General features: G+C 40.2%; 1 protein-coding gene across 1 annotated transcript in view; it reads right to left on the reverse strand.

Annotated features, from left to right (window-relative positions):
• Window positions 1-2,578: 2,578 nt before the first annotated feature.
• The window catches only part of LIN52 (lin-52 DREAM MuvB core complex component), a 45,845-nt gene continuing 24,056 nt past the window's right edge, over window positions 2,579-24,367 (reverse strand). Inside the window, exon 6 of the mRNA XM_071426833.1 lies at window positions 2,579-11,023. Coding sequence (XP_071282934.1) covers window positions 10,968-11,023 — 56 coding nt within the window. The 3' untranslated portion in view covers window positions 2,579-10,967. The remainder of the gene's footprint in view (window positions 11,024-24,367) is intronic.

Raw genomic sequence — 24,367 nt, forward strand, 5'->3', positions numbered from 1 at the left:
TTCACTATTCTTCTTCTTATACTGCATTTATAACATTCTGCCTCCTTCATTCCTTTGCATTTGCTCCAACCTCCTGCCCATGCCTTGCTGTCTTTCAAAATGTACTTTTTTACCTGTCCTGGTCTCCTGTCCTCTAAGTTCCTATTTCTAAGTCCCTAATTCTTCTCACTTGCCTGTATTTTTCTTTCAGTCTTCCATATCACTTTATTTCCACAGTTCTCTCCCACCAAAATAACTTGCTAATAAATATTTTGATATGTGCTAGTAAAATTCCTGTAAGCCTTACCCAGATGCATACACAAATGGGGTACACTAATATCTACTGTAGCAAATTCCTCCCTCTCCAAATTATTGAAGTGAATGAGAAAAATTATCTCTCTTTTGTTAGAGAAAATAGTTTTATGCTCCCTAGAGAGCTGCAGTGATGATTTTAATAATGTTCTGTGTGAAGGCAGGATCAGATCCACAGATCATCAGAGCAATAGCAAGATTTTCAACATGGTAAAATTAGGAAAATTACATTTTTCCTGCCTTGGTTTGTCAGCAAACATTTGGACTAATCAAGTGTGGAATTACATGAAATCTGCAAAGTAGCACTTACACCCTCTGTGCCCGAGTGTAAAAGGCTCAGCAAAGTCAGAGTAAGTGTTCTACATCAGTGGAGATGTTATGATTATTTGTAGGGTCTCTATAATAATGCTCATAGCTTTCTCCTAAATATGTGTGTACAACATGCACACTGTGGCATTTAACAGTGCTGTGAGAAACCTTCATTTCTATTTTTAAATTCTCAAATCTTTAACACTGCACAAAGTCACTCAAAATTAAATTCATAGAATAGTTCTTACAGGTCTTGAAAAAAAGATTAAAATGTCTGGTATTGCACTGTAATTTATTGTTATTTAAATTTCTTATTCCTGTTGGTTGCTTAGGCATTTGCATTTTTATTTATTTATTTACTTTAAAACCCACATCTATTATAATGAAACAACAAAGCAGATGGGAAGCAGTGGAAGGGCCACTCGACTAAGAAGTGGCTAAGAAGTTACAGGGTTTGAACTGTGCTGGGTAACTTCTAACAAGACTCTTTACATCCTGACATCTCCTTTTCTTCTCCCATCCTTTTACTTTTTCATCTTCTTATAACCTCTCGAGGACAGAAATATTTGCCTAATTATGTGTTTCCATGATGCACAGCACAATGGAGTTTTGATACTTGCTGAGGTCACCATGAATTGAAGGACTTTGGTGGTACACTTGAGAACTCAAACTGCTGAAGAGATGTCCTCCAAGCACCAATCCAGCCCATGGGCCAGGCACCACCCAACCAGTGAGGGTTACATGAATGCCAGGAGGTCTCGGTGAAGGCCACAAGAAGCCATTGCACCCTTTCCCTCCATCTGCATATTTTCACCTCTCTTCACAATGTTCTTGAGTACTGCTAATCTGTATGATGGATGCTCTTTATCAGAATGCCATCCTCACAAGGACATAAAACCAACAACTTTTTTATGGTCAGTGGATTCTTATTTGCATTTGGAAGTCAGAAATTTGACATGATATTATCCATACAGCAAGATGGCAGGCCAGTCAGACAGAGATGTTACAAGCAGGGATACCAATACTTCCTTGGGCAAAGAAACAGTGATAAATTGGCAAAACCAGCAGTGTGTCTTTTCTCCTCTTGAGGAAGGCCTGGGAAGTGTCACAACCTTTACACACGGAGGCCACTCAACTCCTGAGCTTCCAGAGCACAAAAATCAAGATGGGTATGATGGTCTTTAATTTTCTGCCAGTGACTTGTGACTCCCCCTTAGACCAAGACTGAAGTGGCCACATGGTGTAACAGGCAGCTGTTTTTCCTTTTCAGAAACTGTTCTGCTGTGACACTGAAAAGCAGTGCAGACATGGGTTTCACTGAGCATCCAGGAGAGAGCCTCAGCTCAGGTAGAGTGCTTGTGCTCAGACCTTTGCCTCTTTCTATTATGAGGCAGCATAAAAGCTGCCAGCTCACTGGGGTAAGGCAGGAGCAATAAAGCTTTTCTCCTTTCCTCTCTGTGTTTTAGTAAGAGGATTATACATCTCCTCCTTCTAGAATAAACCTCTTTGCAGAGAAGATACTTCTCAAGCCCTCTTTGGAGATCAGGCTTCTAAGATCAAGACTCCTAAGATTCAAGCCATCACAGCAGCCAGTAGGAAATGAACCCCAGTTAAAAGGGAAAGGCTTTTACAGCTCTGCAGGACTATGGGGCTTGGACATAGGGAACATGCTGCTATGGCAAAAGGATCCTTGTTGGGTTCACAGCTATTGGAGACAGAATTAAAAAAAATGAGGCACAAGCACAAGGCAGAGTTCAAGCTCCATCCAAGATGACAGGAGACTGTTGCTGGAGGCTTGGAAGGACATAAACCCGCCTGCTGGAACAGCTTCACCACCAGGGAAAAATAAACTATGAAACTAAAGAGGGAACCTCTTGCAACTTTAACCCTTGACAAAGGATGTCTGAAAACAGTACCCAAACATGCCTGAGTGCATGCAATGAATACCTTGTTAAAAGAGAGAAAGCAAATCAAAACGTTTAAGACATGGTTGTATGTTTTACTACATTTAGCCCAAAGATACAAAGGACTTTAGAATGATCATAACATCCAAATCAGACTTAATCACTAATACATGCCCATAACTTTGGAAACATCAACCAGCAATTAACTTGTGCAAGTTACTCTGTTTACAAAACACCTATGTATTAAAATAAAAGTCTGTGTGATGAGTTAATAAAACTACTTACTTCCATTGAGCCTCCTCAGCACGCTCTCTTCTCCCCTTCCCTTCTGAGGCCATCTCAGCTGCTGTGACACCACAGACCTGCTCTGGCTCCTGCTTTGTCCTCTGTCTCTCTCTACTCCCTCTGTAGTAAGTCACTATCTGCTGTCACTCTCTTTACTCTCACTGTATTAGTTGCAGGCTAATGACACAAAACCACACATTTTGGTTTTAGCATTTTCTATGGCTCCTTTGGTCATCATCTTCACCTACATTAACTTTTGTGCATAATTTCCATGTTGCCTAAATGGCTTTTGGAGCAGAACAATCATCCTGATATGTATGTACAGCTTGCTTTTCACCTCAGAACAGAAGCATCCCATCTTCAACACAGAGAGGGATCGTCTGATTCACCTCCATGTCACCTCTCATCTTTCCAACTTTCCCCTTCCTGGCCATATTGAGAGCTGTGATGATTGTAACAACTCTCAGATTTCTTTCTTGATAGCACCTGGAGGTCCTGGCAATTCCTCAGCTCTCTCCTTGCTACCACTTTCCAGAAGCTGACACATTGTGCTCTATGTGAAGGGTAACTGGGGAGAGGGGACTGCTGGAGCTTGACCTGCTGCTACTGCAGCACTATGTCCTTCCCATCTCTCTGATGGCCATTTTACTGGTTCTGCACTTTTGGATGGCTGATGGATGCATCATACATAACCCCCTTTCTGCTCATACACACAAGTGTTTGCCTGGCTTGTCCAGTGAGATGGTTGGGTTTTGGAAGCACCAGGTGCAGCTGCTGGGACTGCTGGTTGGAGAAACATTTGCCTCCTGAGCCCGTTAATTAGCACAGTAACGGTAACTGTGCTCCATTAGCCAACCCATGTGGTCAAGTCCCCTCTCCGTCCACCAACCTTGCCCTTAATGAGAGCTGGAAGAGGGACACTCACAAAACACTGCCTCAGAATAATATTCGGCTTTGTGCACGCCGGTAACGAGAGCTGACAGGATCACTACGTCCATTTCTCTTCTAATTAGCACACTTCCAGCTCGGCCTGAGCCAGCAGCCAGAGAAAAGCGATCGGACAACCGTACCGAATCACAAACACAAAGAGGCCCATTCCCTGTAATTAGGTGAGACAATCCCTCAGTCTTTTCTCGGCTGGAGCTTGCCGGTAAGACTCTCGCTGTTTTGGTAAGTCCCAGCAACACAAGTTACACGTCTCCCCAGGACACTAATAAGCCCCTAATTGTCTTCCGCTTCACACGGCTCGTACCATAGGTCTGACTTGGGGGAATTCTTCTAACGAGCGGCAGCCAGCGCTCCCTGCGCCGCAGACGGACAGGGAGCCGCCTCCCGGGCACCGGCAGGAGAAGGGGGACGGCGAGAAACAGCCAGAAAAGCGTCCAGGCGCTGGGGCCCAGCTACATGGCACGGGGCCAGCAGCTGGGCATCAGCCACGGTGCTGGGGACATAGGCCTTCTCCATCCTGTCTCCATCTCCACCATCCACCTGCATGGTGGAAACCTGAATTCAGCTCTAGACTGTCTTATCCAGGGGTACACAGGTACTTGCACTTCCATGCAGAAATGCACCATCAAACCCAAACGTCTGACTGCAAAGATTTGCCTCAAGTCTCCACTGAGGCTTGCTGCGAGCTGCCCTTAGAGAAATGCTGCAGCTGGCACGGGCTCTTCTCCAGCGAGGGAGGCCTTGCCATGGGTCTGCCCCAGAGCTCAGGCTGGGAAGGAGCATGTGAGTAAACAAGATCCTCTCGGTTTTCATGTAAAGGAACACGTGCTGGGTCTCACAGGTCAGGTTTCTAAAGATTCTCACAAAATTATTAAAAGCATGAGTTGGGAGGTGGGTAGGAGATCCCAGCACAAACACTCTTATTAAAACAAGGCAAAGACATATAGTCCCTCTAATTTTCAACCTGACACTTTCTTCAGAAACTGTTATCATCCAAATATTTTTCAGCAAAAACATTTTCCCTAATTTTTGATTACAAGCTCATATTGAGCAAAATATCACAGCTGATCCTGTAAGGATACTCACAGCCTGCAGATCCACTTGCCTCCTGTGCAGCTGATTACAAACTGATCCCTTCTGCAAATCAGGGCTCACCCTGTTCCTTCCACAACGAGCCTCAACAGAAGCAATTTGTCCTGTTTTCACAAGTGCTATTTGGCTTCAGTGTGCAAAGCAGGGGGAAAACCTAAGACAGGATGACAAGCTGATCCATGCAGAGTACAAGAGAAAGACAGGTGCCATTGCTTTCTCTGAAAGGCAATTTGGAATAATATATATATATATATATATATATATATAAATAAATTAACTACAACTAAAAAGTTACTGTACTAAAGAGAGAGGAAAACAAACTGAAGGCCACAAAACCAGGCAGCATGAGCACCTGTGCCCATTTGGGTTGCTCTGCTGGTCTCATTCCTCATTCTCATGTAGCTGCTGAGCTCTCTTCCTGCCTTTCTATACATAGCCTCCTGCATTTTGGGCTATCGTGGTAAGTGGAAGATGGCAAATTTCTGCTGCTTCAAATTTAGCTTAAAATCCTGTGATTATGAAGATAACAGAGCCTGTTATTTTTGAGAGGGAAATCCTCCCTCACATGTAAGTGTCTGCAAGTGCAAAATTTAATTACCCTATATTATTACGCCTACTCATCAGCTATGGGCCACAGAGCCAGCCTTTCAAGTGATACAGAACCAAGTCAAGTACTTTGTCCTCACAGAGATCTGGTCAATAAATAAGGTGCAAGGTCATTCTTATTACCCATTTTTTCTACTAGCAATTAAGTAAAGGCTTTCAAGCTCAGCCCTCTTCCTCTTTTCTCTTCCTTACTGAGGTGTCTATAACAGAGACAGGCAGGGAGCATTCTGGCTTCACTGGTCACTGATCTGTATTATAGGAATCAGCAGGCAGGGCAGAGGTCAACCACACAAACCCAACAAGAAAACGCCTATTCTGTACACTCATCAGCTGCCTGGAGTCAGTCATCCTCCTCAAAGAGACACATCGGAAAAGGTCAAGTCTAAAAACCAGCACTTTCAGTGGATGATGAAGTCAAGATGCAAAGGGATCCTGCCATGCTGAAAATCTAGCAAAATCTAAATAAAACTGGCATTGTTGCACATATTCTATGCAGAATGTGGATTACATTCTATAACTGGGTCAGTCTGGATCTCTGGCCACTTAACCATTTAACTATCTTTATGTGGACTTTATGATTGGCCACAACGATTTGAGTTCAGAATATTGCATTTCACATCCTCCTGAGAGAAACTCAAAGCACTGGTGTAAAGATTGGCTTGCAGAAATAACGTGTTTCAAGAATAGGTTTGATTCCAAGAAGCACAGCATTATGTAAAACCAAAAGGATCCAGTCTTTTTCATTTCCTTATCCTTGATTTTCTTTGTCTCTCTTTTTAGACTTTTTTTTTCTCTTTTCTTGCCTTCTAAAAATACCAAGGTGCATCTCTTATCAGGGCAATGTATATTTGGCATCATACGTGCAGTACCTTTTGGATGTATCTGGCACCCTGGCTGATGTATGTGCTGTGATGTACATGTAGGAGTGGGTGTAGGTTTTGGTATTTCTGTAGTGGGAAGGTTTTGCTATAACAGAAATGTGTTTACAACATTTGCATTTGTTCTTTGAATCATTTTTATCCAGCTCAGAGTTGTTGTTCCATGAGAAGTTTCTGTCCAACTATAATTTTCCTGGGCTGAAGATACAGAGATAACCTGCTAGAAAATTGTCTTTCAATGAATTATCACCTTCTACTAAAGATTATTTAATGACTTCTTCAAAAGTGTCAGTACAGACTGGTATATGAAGATGGGGATACAACACTAAGAAGTGAGGATTATTTTCATGCTCTGTGAAGTTTGTATGCCATGTTCAGATAGCTCACTCACAGAAATGACTCATTTTCCCACTACAAGTACCCTTCTTGCCTGAGGCTCTTACTTAGGAGAAACTCAAACGTGAAGATGCTTGAAGTGCTACACCAGAGATTGTATCTGCTGTTTTTGAATGATGCTGGTTCTAGGGGAGCGTATGCAGTGCTGTGGACTTCCTGCAACAGTAATTTGCAAGCTGTCTTTTTCTTTGGATTGTATATATCTAAACATTTATATTAGTTTAGAAGTACTATAGAAATGTTTATGAGAAGTTACTGAACTTTTGGGAGGGCATGATTTCAGACCACGTGACAAAGATGAAATGTACCTTTTTCTCATACTGCATAGGCTGATGATGGAATTGCCAGGTGTCAATTCATCAGCATGGAATGGCTGGCATCACTGTCACTGTGATTTGGAAAAATCATTGTTTGCTCAGCACTAGTTACTGCAGGTGACATGGATGAGATCAGCTGCAAATCTGGCTGATGATCCTGTTCTTAGAGATACTCAAAACAAGATTTAGGCCCAGATGCTGTGAAAGAAAACAGCAGAGTGACAAAGTATGAGCTGCAATTAGGCCTTACACACTTCACAGTATGCTTGCATTACGACTACTCTGCAATTTTGATTATGCCAGCTCAGGCTGTAGTAGAAGACAAACCATTGAACATTGTGAACACAAGGAAAGTGAACATAATCACAGAAAAAAAAACTATAGAAGAACCTGAAAAATCATGAGTAGTGCACAGACAGCGAGGAAGAAAAAATCCAAACAACTGTTGCCAACAATAAAATAAGTGAAAGTTTCAAAACAGAATTATCAGCAGATTTAAAACAACTTTCCCCCCCAAGCTTTTTTTGGTTGGTTGTTTGGTTTTTTTTTTTAATTTTTAACCTGTCTTTGTATAACTGAATTATGGAACTCACTATCCTGGGGCAATTTTTCAGGTCAGAAGTACAGAAAAATTAGGACTAAGACAAATTTATGGAGGGTAGGGTCTACTGTGGACCAGATTCAACTAAAACAGATTGCTGGATACTGTGTAAGTTACCCTAATACAAAATCACTGTGTAAGCCTTTTGTTTATATCCTTCCCTATCCTTCTACAACTGTTTATAAGCAAAGAGAAGATTACAGATAAGACTGGCTTGTGATTTGACTTGTAACAGCACCTTGCATTTTTACATAACATAAAAATCAGTAAAACCAGAATAAGATTCAAATGTTATCTTCAAGCAATTTTCACAAATCTGTCATTCCTAGGTATCTTTTTGAGGGAAATATTAATCAAAGTTGAGAACTGTGAGTTACGGGACTGTTACAAAATTGTTGATTTTGTAATGGCAAAACACAGAGTTAAATGGAATATCACGTTATTCAATTGCCAGTGCACACAGACTTTTATTTTCATAATGATTAATATAACAAACAAGAATTTCTTCTCAGTTGGATTAGATAGCAAAGCATTTGATAATCCAAGACCAAAGTGAACAGCCTTTATATCTGAATGTGTGTAACACTGGCATTTAAAAGGAATCAAATAAATATTGAGTTGCCTTCCAAGAAACTCAGAGTAACATCTAATATACCAATATATGAAAACACTTTATAAAACAATGCATCAGCTTGATTAATATTACCAAATCTTGATTTTCTTACACTCTTCATTCCCATCAGTAACAAAAAGTCACTCAGCTTTTCTTGCACAGATAGATAACTGCATGGATGTCAGGAAGGATAGCACTGAAGGAAAAAATTGGGTTCAAAATGGTACAAAAACTCTTAGTAGCATTTGTATATTGACAAATATTTATTTACTGATGGGAATGGAACATCCACAGGCCAAACCCTGAGGTGGTGTCATGCAGATAAGAAGAGCCTGAGGAATAGTATTGCCTAAGTGGCCAAGGAAAAGCTTTTGCATCTCAGAGGGCTATTCTGGAAACCCAAACAAACCTCTGAGATTTGCATTTGCATATTATTAAACCAAAAAGCAATAACAGACAGAAAAAACTTCTCTGGCTAACACAAAAAATACATATCAATATTGTCAATAAAAAATAACATCATTGACTCACCTCTACAGATGATAAGTACAAAATCAAAAAATATCACAATTCTAAAGCATATGTTAATGGCTGCTCTATAGAAGTTGATTACTGTGTATAACAAAAGATTTTTCATCTTGTTGTTTGGGTTTTTTTTAAACATATGTATGTTACTAAAAACCACCTAGAGTTTGAAATTTCTTACTGCACATATCAGAAAATACACATATACTTCCAGGTCAGGCTTTCATATATTTTCCTTTATCCTCCTTTCAGATCTCAATTCCTTAATGTGTAGGACCAAGAAACCTCTATAAAATACTGGTGATAGAGATGAAGTATCCCATTATGTCATATATGTGTACATATATTACATATACAGTATACAAACCTAAATTTGCATTCCAAATCTATAATTCAATGCTTAAAGCTACATCAACATCAGTTTGCACCATAGGGTTTTTTTCTGTTCCTGAACTACCACTTTCAGCTTCTCTTTTCATTCATCTGTCTTAATTCTCATGTTCTCACGGGATGGAGTTCCTGTTAAGCTCAGCCCTGCATAAACTGTGAAGGACAGAAATAACTCTGTTAAGTCTTAAATCAGGCTCCTGATATTTCTAAATTTGTGCAGGGTCTTTCCAGGATGTAGAATTTAACTACTTAAACTTAGTTAACCAGAGCTGTTCAAAACAAGCCTAGTTCTGACTGACAATAACCAAAAACCACAGACTGCAAACCAAAGGGTCACCAGCAATTCAGTAAAACTCAGAAGTCTATTTTATCAAAAAAATCTCCCCCTCTTTATTGCACACCCAAAAAGAGTCTCCTCTCTCTGCAAAGCCAGAAAAATACAGTGCTGTAAGGACAGCCTGTTACATGTAATATTTCCAAATAATTTCTCCTCTCATATGTGACTACAGCCTAAGAAATGACACGTTTTGAAAAGTCTGCATGGTAAAAATAACATTATGTAATGTTATGTTTCAACATTATGTTTATCTTAAAAAAGAACATATTTACTAATGCTTAAAATGTTTTTTTCTAGGAAAAGGAAAGACGATAGAATGAAAAAAAAATTTCTCTTAAATAAAACAAAAAGTCTGAACATGCTCTATACCTCTTCCAAGGGCTGAATATGTAGAAGTGCATGAACAGAAGAAAAAGGCATTAAACTGTAATCACAGTGTTCTGAAAGGGAGCAGCTCACAGAAGTTTCTATCTTAAAAATTCTGGGTTTGTAGGAGAAGAAAATTTTGAGTTGCTGGTTGTTAAGCAATTAAAAATACCACAAAACATTATTTTCAGAAACGTTGAGATCTTGTATAGACCGACCATCTTCACAATGTGGCTAACAGTCCTGATGCCACTTCTTGGAGTGATAACTTAAAACATTACCATCTTTCAACTTTAGAACTCTTTCAGGTTTCTAGCCCTGCAAGAAGCAAAGAATTGCAGAGCACTGACAAAGCTGTTTCTCTGTGTACTGGCCAAAGCTTCAGTGAGGATACCTTCCTGGAGACACAGTAACACTTCTCACTCCCCGTGGTCTGTTAGTTTCAATTTCACTTAGAGAACCACTCTGATGAAATGAAGCTCCAGGCACACCGAAGGTCTGGAGCTCTTCCTCGAGGTACCAGATGTGCTTCTCTGAAGGCAGTGGGCAACTGGAATCTAATGCAGAGACTGCACTTGGCTTCTACACTAAAAGCATGTGCTCCTGCTGAGCCAGTGCTCCTGGTCAATCCACACCCCAAACTATGCTCAAATCCTTCAGCACAGGCGTCGCACACAGGAAATCCATCTCAGACAAAAGACACACCAAAGGGTCAAGGCCTCATGGTGGACACTGGCCAGGATCAGATCTGCTGTGCACCTCAAACAGGCTGCCCCTGAGAGCAGCTGAGTAAGGACACTGGCTGTTCACTTTGAACTGCTGATTGAAACAGGTAACTGTGTCACAGCATGTCAGGGCCAAGTCCTTCTGCTGGACATCCCGTGGGCAGATGAAGTCTGAATTCCAATGCAACCAACTGCAGTCTTTGTGACCTGTGCATATTGTACATTTCCCCCATAAAGAGATGAGCTGCGGAAGCAAAAAGAGATGCTTGCTTCTGAAGGTGTAGAGCAAGAGCTTTGTTCTTCTTAGACTTTCTGGGCTTCATCTGGATCTGCAGTACATTAAATGGCTTAGCTGGGGTATTTTCATCCAAATGTTAGATGCAGCTACTTTTTGGGTTTCTCCAGGATGTTCAGGAATTTCCCTCGAGTCATTTCTCTGGCTGAAATCACAAGGGAGGAAAGAGAAATCAGTATTTTTTTAAAAAGCCAAGAAACTCAAACAATTGTATAATCTGTATAATTGTATAACATAATCTAACCATAGGACAAGAAATTAATTTAGATTTGTGCTTGTACCAAAACTAAGAATTATTTCATTTATCTATTAAAGTGGGAAATAAATAAAACTGCATTTCAGCTTGAATTCCTGACATGCTACAAATGCAGGCAGGGTCTGGAATCTTCTATACTCAGCAATAATTCCCACAGGCTGTCTCATTACATACAATCTATGCTTTCTATTCCTACTGCATAATGCTCTTGCAGCACCTCCTTTTCCCTGTACTATCCATCTCTGAATGGTGAAATCCAAATCTCCATCACTCTATCTCAGCACAATTGTTCCTGTATGTTATAATCTGTCAGAGATTATGGAACTCTCTCTGTTTCAGGATTATTGGTCCCTGGATGATGTGATCTTCAACAGAAATTAGGCAGCATTTTCTCTCTCTCAGCAGTGTCAGTCCCTGGATGCTGTAATATAATGAGGTTTATATTCCTTCAATGTACTTCATCTATGGATAGGGTAATAAAGTAAAGTTTATAGAGCTTTGGTCTTCTCTTTCTCTCTGTGTTGTCAGTCCTTCGATGTTTAATACAGCAAGGCAAGGCTTATATGTCTCTCTCTCACTCTCAGTACCATCAATCTCTGGTAGCTGTATTACAGCAGGGTTTACACAGCCACTTTTCTGCATGAGACATTTCTGACTTGAGAACCCACAAGCTCAGAAGCTGGCAGAGCAGTCTCATACTGTTCTTGTCTTGCAATAACAATAGAATGCATCAAAGACTGCACCATTAGCAACTGAGGCCTGGAGAAAGACAATCTTCCCACTGGTGCCCCTCCATTTCTTTTCAATAGAGGTGTAAGCTTTGTGCTGGACTGGCAGGTATCAAAACATGGAGGGTTTTATTCACAGGAATGCTGAAAGCATGCATGCTTCCCACACCTAGTCTCAAAGACAGTCTAGAAGGAGAAAGGAATTAATTTTCTGTTTTATCCATTCAACTCCTGATTTCTCTACTGAGACAAACACCAGAAATTAAGATTAGCATAAGAACTGGAGGTGGGTTTGTTGATGTTGGGTTTTCTTTTGACATTATTGATTGTCTGTCAGAACAGAACTAAAATGTAATTAAAATGTTCAGCTTACAATACTCAGTGTGCACTCAGATAAAGACATTTTGTTATTGTTTACATAAAAGTTAGAATTTGTGTCTTAAGGCCTCTTCTTTAAATTACTACATTCTGACTTGTTTACACAAAATTTTATCACGAGGTCTTGTCATCAGCAAAATTCCTGTAAAACAATTAATTGTATTTAAGAGTATATAAGCTGTCTGTTACATACTGATACTTGCAGGCTGCAAAGTCCACTGTCCTGAGTGGAACATGCTTCAGACTGGCTGCAGGTTCAAGCAGATCATTGCACTGTTTTCTTGCCTCAGGCCTCCAGCTGTGAGTTACATCACCTGGGATCCTGCTTCCGATGTCAGCATGAGCTACCACAAAAGTACTCATTTGTACCTCTAGCTCCCCAACCCCAAGATAACCTGTATGTCTTAAGTGCTGCTGAAGTGACACAGGGGTAGAAAGTGCTGCAGAAGAACAGAGAGGATTGGTATTTTGTCAGGAACTAAGTTATTATGCCCAAAGAACATGATTAAATAAAATGGAAAGATTTTCAAAATTTCAGTTTGGAATAGATTCTTAGTTCTTTGACACCTCTCTGCCTTGCTCCAACAATAGTGCAGGGTTTTAAAACACTCTTAACGAGAAAAGTACGTAAGCTGAACTGCAGTTGATAAAGTGAAAAGTTTTCCAGAGTGCAAGTCCCATAGAGGAGATATACAAATGCATGACAATTCTGTTCCCCCAAAGAGGGCTGCACCCTATAAATCAGGCAGAGAGCACAGACTCCTTCTGTGCGCTGAGTGAAATTACTGTGGGTTGGAGGTTGCTCCAGAGCACGTGCCTGCCTGCTCACTTGTCATCGGAGATGTTAACATTTCTGATTAATTCACAGACCTCTCATTTTATTCTTCATTCCTTTATCCTTGCTATCCTGTTCTACTGCAGCTTAAAGATTCTTACCGACCTGCTACGATAATCACCACCCGCTTCCCCCCCCAACCTGGTGAAATTGTTTAGTGATGCCAACCGCGCTTTTAATTTGCAAGACATCAGACACAGAGGTAATTTATACCAACATCTGTTCATTTCTGACTTCTGAAACAAACTCGCACATGCTGCTACAAAATCCCATTAGGAGCAGGAGACAGCCTTCTGCTATTCTGTATTCCTCGTCTCCTCACAGACTCAGGCTTGCAGCAGGGCTTTATTTTTAAAGATATGATGCCAAACTGAGAAAGAAAAAGGACCTTTTATCTTTGTATATGTATGAAAATGGCCAGGAAGTAACATCCTCATTTGACAGAAAAACCACAGCCAAACTAAGGGCAAGTTTCCACAAGCATTAACAATTTCATCTTCCCTGCTTCAGCTGCTTCTCTTATTTGCCCAAGAACCACAGTTCCATGTATTCCTGGTAAACACAGGCCAAATTTCTACTACATGGTATTGCCTTCAAACATCTTGGCTATTCCTTCACCTTTGTTTCTTTTTAATCTGCGCTGGAATATGATTTGATGGATTTTGCACAGTAAAAGGCTCTAATATTAAACTGACTTCTCTGCTCAGTATTGCTTCTGAGAAATGAATTCTTAATAATAGGAATATCATTTCCATTGGGGTCTTATGGAGCTTGCTGGAGTGAGGGAAGAGCTTGTGAATGAAGAAACCATCACCCACATTCCAAATACGATTGCAGGCTAAGAGAGATGGTAAAACCAGCTTTAAGCAACTACCCAAGGGACCAGCAGAAGCCATTTGAATAGTAGATAGAGGTGGATTTTTTAATTAAAAGGTTGGACAAAACTATAGTGAAAACCTCGGGGACTTTTTTCTTTACAATGGTAGTTTAAATCATGGACTTCATTGGAAGAGAGGGTTTGAGCACAGGTTTCATTGTAGCAGCAGACACACTACAGAGGCTGCGCAGCACAAAACAGAAACATGAATCTGCATGACAAGTCACGATTTACAACCTTGCCTATGCTGTGCATCTACGACAATAGAAAAATCAACAATGGATACCATTGCAATAGCTTGGATACAAATTAACCCCACCTACTAGGGAGAAGGAAGACACTGAACTCCACAGAAAAAAAAACAGTTTAGGTTGATAACAGCACTGGTTGCTCTGGAAGTAGTGCTTGAATAAACTCCATCAGATAAATGTATTGAAAAATGTATCAGGCTATTATAATTAACAGAGAATGCTGTACTGTAGGAATTAAGTTTGCTGCCTGGCAAAGATCTGCCGAGCAGATCTCAAGAACAGGTACTGGATAGGAAAGGCTGGGGCTGAAAGGAGGAAGAGATATTTCCACTTGATAGGGGAGCAGAATAAGGTTTAATATAATCTCCTCTTTAGAACTTCAATCCCTCAATCCCACATTTAGCCTTGTTGCCTCAGGCTCCGTTTTTACTACAATTGTCCTCAAGCTCCCTCTCCGCAGTAAATTTTATAGTTGCTGGCTGAAAAGATTCAGTGGTACAGATTGATTTCCTACAAGTGAGGAGATGAGGGATTACCAAAAGCAGTCCTGGTTAACAAGATTGGGTGCAGAATCTCCTGCTAGAGCAGCCCACTCTGCCAGTGCTTTGCATCCTTTCACTATGACATATGGGTTTCATTACACAAAGATTTTCCCGATTTTAACTTGGAGGCGATTACATTGGAAACTCAGAGCTATCTTTACATCTGTAGCAATTTAAAGGTTAAGTAACTTTTAATCAAATGACAAAGACTCATAATGTTTTTTCCTCGATTGAAAATGAAAACTGCTGTTCCGGATATTCCTTCCACTGACAATTTAATTAGAAAAAAACCCACTGCACTGGAGATTGGGGTCCAGCCTGATTGCTCCCCATAAAAAGCCTTCTCACACATACAACAGCACAGGACATACTGTGTCATAAGGTCTGGATAGCCAGGAAATAATGGAAGGATTTACTGCTTTAAAATCAGCAAGGAAAACAGTGACTTATATAAGCAAGTTTCACCCAGGAGAATCCTAAGTAACACACATACTTGCACACTTCTTAAACATAATATACACTTAAATATATCCACAACATACTTGGGGATAAAGTCTATGTAAAAGATATATGTGACAAACTGTATTTATCACACATTCATCATGAACATCATGAACATCATACCTTCACTGCTTACCACTTCTGGGTTTATCTAAAAATCTCAAAACAAAGCCTGCGAGTACCTTCAAATTATAGATATTTTAATACAAAGTCACTTGCTAAAGAAGCACTTCTTAGCTTCTCTCCCAGATGTACAACTTATGGGACAAATTTGACTGTGATCCCCCTCTGACCTGAAAATGTAGTCTTGCTGAAATCTAAAAGTATTGCTACTAATAAAACCCAGAAATACAATTAATGTTTTTAGTGCTGAAATGACCTGCAGTGCCACATTTTGAATGCTACATTCTTGCCTACAAAAAGGCTATTTTAGGCACTGTTATACTTTGTTAGCTTATCAGTTATTCCTCTCATGCAGTTGTACTTATGGTAGCTAAAGAACTTGTTTTTCAGCATGGAAGGATTCCTTTAAAGTACTAATCATGTACCCTCAAATACTGCTGTGTCCTTGGACTACACAGAAAACAAAACTAGAAAGGTTTATTTCTGAAGCACTGTCAATGCAAATTACCATTTTATGGCAAAGAATATGAATTGCAGAAAGACAGCAGAACAGTTCTCTGGTTTTTAACCTTCTATCACAAGAATCTGTTGCATCAGAAATGATTTCTTATGTGCTGAGATACAATGTGAGGATAAGAAGACACAATGATTCTTTTTCTTAGTTGGCAGGACATAAAAAATGCCTAGAGGAACCTGCCTGTGAACAACTGTTTTGCTTGACTGAACTTGTGAAAGCCAACTGCAAAGTCACACCTTGCAGTTGGGTTCAACTAATATTGCATGTGGAAGGAAAATTGAAAAGTAAGTCAGGGAATGAGGGTTGAAGGCGAAAAGGTAATTTAAAATCAGCAAAAATATTTAAGATTGACATAATTACTGAACAGCCCTCAAAGAAAAAAGAGGCATATGACCAACAAAACCAAGGGAATATTTTCACCCAGACAACATAATCTGAACTTCTGTCAGAGAGATAGAAGCTGGTCCCTGCAGATCTATCTCAAACCAGACCCCCAAAATCCTATCACCACCTGGCACCAGCTCACACCTCTTTCTTCATGGAAAGAGCTTCAGTTACTCTGCTATCTGCTGTTTACTTCCTAATATAAGTGTCAAATGAGCTGCTAGTTGAAGACTGTTGGCCTTTGACAAATACTTACCAGTGAATGCTACCCCAAGCCCAATTTCAGAGAGAGTTGAACTGCCATCTCAGGAGAGCAGTGGCTAGTGAAAACAAGGTCAGTCACCTTCACTGGAGGCACAACTGGCACAGGCAGACACTCTAAGCTGTGCTTCAGGAACTGTTACACTGAACTGAAGACGACTGCAATCACCTAACACTCCTGAAACACATTCCTCAGGTAAGACAACACAATCAGTGTAAACCTCCAGGTGGAATAAGTTTGCACTACCATGGCATCTCTCAGTAGTCAGTATCAAAGCACTTGCAAAGTTTATCAAGCCTCACAATTTTCTTGAAACATACAGTGATTTAATACCCATCTTACAGATGGGATCACAGCCTCAGTACAGATAGCTGTGCTTTCACCTCAACAAGCAACCAAGCCCTATTCAGCCATTTGCTCACTCCTCACCAGAATCAGGGAGAGGATCAGAAGGGTAAAAGCTGGGAAATTTGTGGGTCAGGATTAAGACAGTTTAACAGAGAAAGCAAAGCAAAACAAGGAATTGATTCACTGCTTCCCATGGCAGGCAGGTGTTCAGCATCTCCAGGAGAGCATGGCATCATCACACATAATGGTGACGTGGGAAGACAAACATCACCACTCTGAACATCCCTCCCCTCCCTCCTTTCCCCGCCCCCCCCCCCCACTTTATCCACTGATCACAATGTCATGTGGTCTAGAATATCCCTTTGGTCAGTTTGGATCACCCATCCCAGCTCTGTCTCCTCCCAGCCTTCCATGCACCTCGAGCCTCTTTGCCAGCGTGGCAGTACAGGAAGCAGAAAAGGCCTTGGCTCTGCTCACCAATACCAAAACCATCTCTATTATCAACCTGTGTGCAGCACAAATCCAGAACACAGGCCCATACCAGCCACTGTGGAGAAAATTAACTCTACCCCAGCCAAAACCAGCACAATATGTATGCAAAAGGATTCAGCAACTGTGCTAGAATTCAGGCTCTGAAAGATGAGCTGTCAAGTCTTGCTGCAGCATTTTTAAATAATAACACCCCCTTGGTACAAAACATCAGTGTCCTTCCCTTGGTGAATGAGCCAGCAAAATGTGCCCTTACGTCAGCTGTACTTCACAGTCTGGCATGGCTTGTTTTGAAATGCCAAAGAAGGTGAAAGCTTGCACAAAGCCAGGCTGTGAATCGGAGCAGGTGAGCACATGGACTGCTCCTTCCAGTATGCTATGAGAACAGTCCTCTCTGACAGAGAAGTGGTAAATAGCTGAGACTGATGAAAGTTTTAAACCATTGAAACAGTTTTGTGAATGTTAGCTAGAGCCTTAAGAATTGTAATCAAATACCTAATGCCTTCCTGAATTGTGAATCCTCATGTGACCTCTTTCCACCTTGTTTTGCTCCACATATAGTACTCATGTTTTATCTTATACCTGATAAGAGATCTTAGAGATCATTCAGGATTATCCAGTGACAACATATCTGCTGCAGATTAATAAATCCTCAAAAATGTTATTGTAGCTATCAATAAATACTAACATTATATCTGCTGTAAGAAAAATTAGATTCCTTCCCTCAGAATAATTTATCTGGTTCTCCTAACCAGATTTCCCTACCTTGCAAAGAGGTTACCATTCTGTTTGCATTCAGTTGCAAACTGTGATGTTCACCGAGCTTCGAATGCTGAAACTACAAACAATATTCACTCACATACAGATAGGCAAAGTCACTCAATGAAATGCAAGGGGCAACGACAACCCTGCCAATGACCAGGGAGCCACTAAACTTCTGTTCCAGGCTGCAGATACTAGGATGTGCAGGTATTTTGTCCCGAGTGATCCTGATATTACAGTAAACTCTTACAGTACCTCCCAATTCTAGGAGTTGCCTACAGCCAATATTTTGTAGGGCCAAATATCTGATCCCTTTGACCCTCAAAGCAGGGAAAGAGTTACATCTTCTCTCTGCAAAGCCAATAAAAACCTCTTGATTATAATTTAGATAAGAGCCACTGGATTGAATAATAATGTCTGAAACTCCCCTGGCTGTTTCACCTTGAGACGTCCATCACTGGGTTAAACATGATGCTAATTGCATTTGGATTGATTAATTTCTCTCACTCCTGTCTATTCGAATAATGCTTAACAAAATAATCACAGCACCCAGAGCCAAATCTTCTCCGTCAAAGGAATGAAGCCATCAGAAGCAGCAGAGATGAAAGAAATGAAGATGACCCGTAATTACTGCTACGGTGATATCATTACCATATTACAGAAAATGAGTGCACGTGGGGGGAGCGGGGGCTGCCATTATTATTTATTTTTTAATGGAACTTCACATCCTAAGAATACAGATCCAACACAGTGAGTGGAGCATACACAAATACAGAACTAAAAAATTATTGTGCATTAAACTGCAAAATACAGTGAACACTAGGACTCCTGATACATCATGCATCCTGTACTGTGAGCTGCTGTTTATTCACTTCACTATTTTTTCATTGCAATAATATTTTGTGTATGACTAGCATAGAGATTTAAGATGCCTCTCTTCCCAAAAAGATCCTCAAGGGCCTGCAGCAGAACTTACCCATAACCTTGATGCAAAAGCCATTCTTTTTTAATATTATTACAAGTCATCTTATTTTCAATGCTGGCATTCAGATTTTTAAACCACAAGACCTAATCTGATGCTCAAAGAAAAGCTATTATGCAAGAAATTTTTATTCTTCAAAGCTGATTCCTCTCTGAAGGCAGTTATAAACTGCATCCCCAGCCACAGTAGATCACTTTCAACCATTCAATATGCCGGTTCTGTAAAGATATCAAATGTATCAAGTCTGGAAGAATTTAAAGCAGGATTTGAAAAAAAAAAAACAAACCAAAAAACCCCAAACAACCAAACTCACAACCCTAACATGCAAATTGAAGGCCTTCTGCTCCCTTTATTCTCCAAAATACACTCCCAAAGCCCCTATCATTTGAGAAACAAATAGCTTGGCAATTGTGTAACATCTACAGACACCTGTGCACTGCAATTCTAATTGTGGTTTATACACTTCACTTCCCTCAGTGCTCCTTATGTCTGCCCCCTAGACTCAGACCAAAGACAAGAAAAGAAAAAACTACACACAAATAGCAGCTTAAAATATTTATTCTGGAATAAAGCCAAGGTCAAATACACAAGAAAATTTTGCATGCCAAAAATGTCAAGACCTAAGACCAGGCACTGACTCATGAAGCTAATTAAACACAGAAAAATTATTTTCAACTATTTTGTAAGGCTGAAATAAAAAAAAAAAAACAACGAGTTACACTTCTAATATTAAAAGCAGTAAGAAAAGCAATTTTGCATCAAAGTTGAGGATATTTTCAAATATACCTGAAAGGTACTTTACTAGCATAAGTTATCATTGGAAGATCTACAACTTGGGAAAGCTGTGACCACCAAATCCCACAGATATCACAACTAAACAGCAGAATAGGGCCATGCTTTTACAAGAAGGACTCTAAAGGGCCTTTTTCTATTTGCTTGTACCAAAAGGAAAATAACCTCTTCCTGGCTCCCAACACCTGCAGTGTATCAAGAGTTCTTGATAATTTAGATTGTCTCACACAAGATCTCAAGGAAGAATATTTTCTCAAACAACATGCAGAAATGAGATCAAAACTGTTTGCACCAGAATTCTCAGGCATTTTCAGACACAAAGAAGAAGCTCAGCAAAGAGGTCTGTGCTGAACATACACAGAGAGCCAGGTACGAAAGGTTTCTGGAGGTGAATGGGCCTTTCTCAGAGGGAACAGAGGCAGAAGTGCTGAGCACGCTCCCACAACACAGTGCCCCTGCCTGCACTGGGGAACACGTATTTGCTGCTGGGAGCAAAGCAGGTGAACCCTGAGAGTAACAATTTTTTCAAGTTTTATCAGTGGCCAGGGCATGGAGGCCACGGCCAAATCTGAGCTCAGGAGCCAATAGAAACAAGGGGATTAAGAGTTATTAGGAGCAGAGAGAATTACATATTTACAGTACAGTTACTGAAAAATAATCGTGTAATGATTATGTAAGTCCCTATATTCCTTTTGGCTAATAACGCTGGGATACAAGCTGTATGGTTATGCAAGCCAGGGCACACAAATCCAATCAGAAGACATCAAGGCTTGTTTACAGGGAGGCTTGCAGCACTGGATCAAGAATGGTACAGCTTCCTTGACCTCCTAAAGGTAGAAACTAGCCCTTGTCAATAGGTTAGCTAATGGTCTGAACTGTGAAGAAGAACTGAATTGTAAAATTTAACTTCCGTCAACAAACTTAATGGAAAGAGATATCTAGATCAAAGGAGCTCATAATATGGTCATCTGTATTTATTTGTCCAGAAGTATGCCTTTACTTTAAAGAGCAGACTAAATCTTTAAAATGTTTTATAATCCCAGGATTCCTTATTGAAACATTTTTTCTGTTTAGATGACTGCAGCCCTTGACAGAACAATGCATTATCAGATTGAAGGTCTCTATGAAAAGATTTATTGGTTTTGACTGAAAAATACTATTTGATTTGCACATTAATTAAACCAAGATTCCTTTTGCAATGAATACGATACAACACATAACATTAAGACTTCCAAATATTTCCAAAAATCCAAGGAAGAAGTCTGTATAGCTAAACATATGCAAATGACTGAAATCTCAGTGTTCCAAGGTCAAAGCCTCAGGCTTTGTTAAGACAGAATTATGAAAGAACAGCAATATACAGTTTGTGGGCTGCAGAAGAAAACCTTCACAACTGCCTCCATCATTTTATTCTTTCCTTTGTGTGAATCAAAGGTACTTCATGTAACTATTACCCTTACCCCTATCCTCATTCTTCCCAGTATATTCACTGCCTGCTTTAAGGTATGGTTGTATAATTTAAGTCATTTTAACTTGATAAGTTTCATGTGTTCTGCCCACTACAGTACTGTTCTGGCAGCAATACCCTGAACTGAAGAGTATTTGAGAGACCAGAAGAGGATTCAGGAAATTCAAAACCATCTTTACCAACTCCTAGCTGATCACAAGACACCTGAGGAGATGCACTGATTTAGATATGTTACAGATTTTACAGCATCCAAATGCTAGGAGAGTCAAGCTTGAATGAATAGCAAAAATCTGTTATTACTCAGAGAATCTGTGACTAGTGCTAATCTGATCTACTTGATAACAAAACCGTAGTAAGTTGTAATAAATAAGGCTATTTGGAATGGGTATTAAAATCTAAACAATGTAGGTTCTGCTACAATTATTACAATTTAGCTGCTAACAAGCTTAAAGGCAACTAGGCAAGGCTTAACTGTAAAAGCAGATGTAAAAGATATACCCAAAAATACAGATCCAAAAGGAAATGTGAGAAGAACATTTTTCATAAACATCCTCATGCTTTTAGTATCGATGGATTTTGAAAAAAATATTAAGAATCCAAGAAATACAGAGGGCATTGGAGTCTGAAGATATCTCCTGAGAGTAGAGGCCAGAAGAAACTCCCATTTTTTGAAACCCAGAAATAAAGCCAAATAAAACATCATTACAAAAGAAAAAATCATTCTTTTTTTCTCCAGAAGGTCTACTGAGAGTAGCCCAGTAAGCTTTGGTACTCATCTGCTTCCAAAAGTCCCTTCATGTTTATTTACAGTCCATGCATACCATGGGTCAGGCCATGTCTACCATTAGGTACTTCTGCTATGAAAGCTGAATGCAGTGACATTGCTGTCTTTTAATGAGCACAGAATTGGTTTTTATCCACTACCAGAGGAAAGAACAGAGGCACTGCAGCACAGCAGACAGCAAACCTTCTACAGGACAGCTCAGAAAGGAAAGCAGAAGGCACTGGCTCTGCTTTGCCATGAAGAGTCTCCACAGATTCGGTGACTGGAAGCACTGCTCTGAGGGTTGAGGGGCACTGAAGAAACTCTGGAAGTCAGGAGAACTCTGAAGACTCCATGATCCAGTGACATTGGAATTATCAGATGTATTTAGAGTTAGGAAGGTACAGCAGAGTAGAAGAGGTATAATAAAATGAGGATACAAGGAAAAAGTGCTTAGTGATGAAAATTTAATCTACCAGAAGACAACATATCAAACAAGGTATACAGTACAATATCATATGAGGAAAATTGTACAGATTTGATAGAACCTTGGCAGGTCTCCAGTTACTGTTCTGTCCAGAACAGACACACTGCTCAAGGCTTTATCCAGTCAAGCCATAAAAACATCCACAGATGGAGACTGCACAACCTCTCTTGACAATCCTTCCCATACTTGACTGTTCTATGGTGGAAAAGTTTTCTCTTGATTCCAGTCAGAAACATTCTTGCATCAATTTACAATTATTGTCTCTTGTCCTCCCCAGCCTGACTCTCTCTTCTCAAGTAACCTCCCTGCATGTTCTAGCAGGCAGCTATCAGGTCCCCGTGAGATCACTTCTCCTCCATGCTGAATGAGCCCCATTCCCCTGGCCTCTGCTCACAGGGCAGGTGCTCCAGCCCCTGATCATCCTGTTGGCCCTCCACTGAACTCACTCCAGATTACCAATGTCTTCCTCATGCTCAGGCACGGAGGACACCACTGGATGTGGCACTGCAGATGCAGATGAATCACTTCATGGATCATCTGCCCATGTTTCAATCAACAGATGTATATACAATCCCACATTCCTTTTCCATATACTACTTACTTGCTGTATTCATCTTCAACACTGTTTCCTTGCCTTTAACCTTCTACCTACCCACTGCTTTGCTTAATGTTCCAGGAAACCCAAGTACCATAGGTAAGAGTGAGGGCATTTTATGCCCTGAGACAGGGAAGGAACTCTTTGCTCCTTTCAGTTTTATATACATACATTAATAAACAAAAATTTTAAGCTTTGTTGTTTTGGTTTTTTTTAATTAATGTGCTCTTTATTTTCAAGTAAGCCAGATACTAGACATGAAAATCTTGGGGCAACCCAGAGAACTGTCTGTTGAAAACCAAATGAGAGCTTGGCCTGCTACCCAGAAATATCCATCACCCAGCCCTTTTCTGCTGGGATTTGTGTTGAATGATGTCCTCTGCAGGTTAACAATTAGTTTTTAGCATAAGAGTCCTGTGTCATCGTCATCATCTCCCCAGGAGACCAAAACAGGCTGAGTGATTTTTAGATTATATGGTCTGATAAGACACAGGCTCCTGACTCTCTGTGTGCTTGTGCCATGCAGGCCACCTGCTCTATGGAGCTGCCACCAGGGACACCTTCAAAAAGGTTTAATAATGATGTTCTCTCTAGAGATGTAACTCAGAGCATGCTCAGAATTTGCATTCTATACCACTGACTAAAATCTTGTATACAAAATCCTATCTATAAATAGGATCTATGACTAGTTGCTAAAAGAGATTGTAGAAATGTTATTTCCTATTAAACAAGAACCTGTGTTCTGTAGTCATAAAAACTGTAAATGAGCACAGGAACTGATAGAGCAAGGCAGATCAGTAATCTACCCAGTCAGATATCCTGTCTGACTGCAGCCAAGATCAGAAGCATCACAGGAAAAGATAAATTAGGGAGCCACATCATGAAGACATATGGAATAATTATTACTGAAAGATTCCTCCTCTTCTTAAGTGCTTGTTTTATATCCTGAAACAGCTGATATTTCCTACTTCATTTTAGATTTTTTCTGCTCTAACTAAAAATGTGCTCATTGTCCATTTAATTGCCTGATTCCTTTTCAATTGCTGCTAAGTACTTGGTCAAAAAAATAAATCCCAGTGTGGCAGAAAGTCCCATATCAAATAATTCATCACATAAAAAGCATTTATTTTTGCTAATTTTAATCTGACT

This window comes from Agelaius tricolor, unplaced genomic scaffold (genome assembly GCF_023055355.1).
Source record: "Agelaius tricolor isolate 1412-34295 unplaced genomic scaffold, bAgeTri1.0.p SCAF_5, whole genome shotgun sequence".
NCBI classification, from domain to species: Eukaryota; Metazoa; Chordata; class Aves; order Passeriformes; family Icteridae; genus Agelaius; species Agelaius tricolor.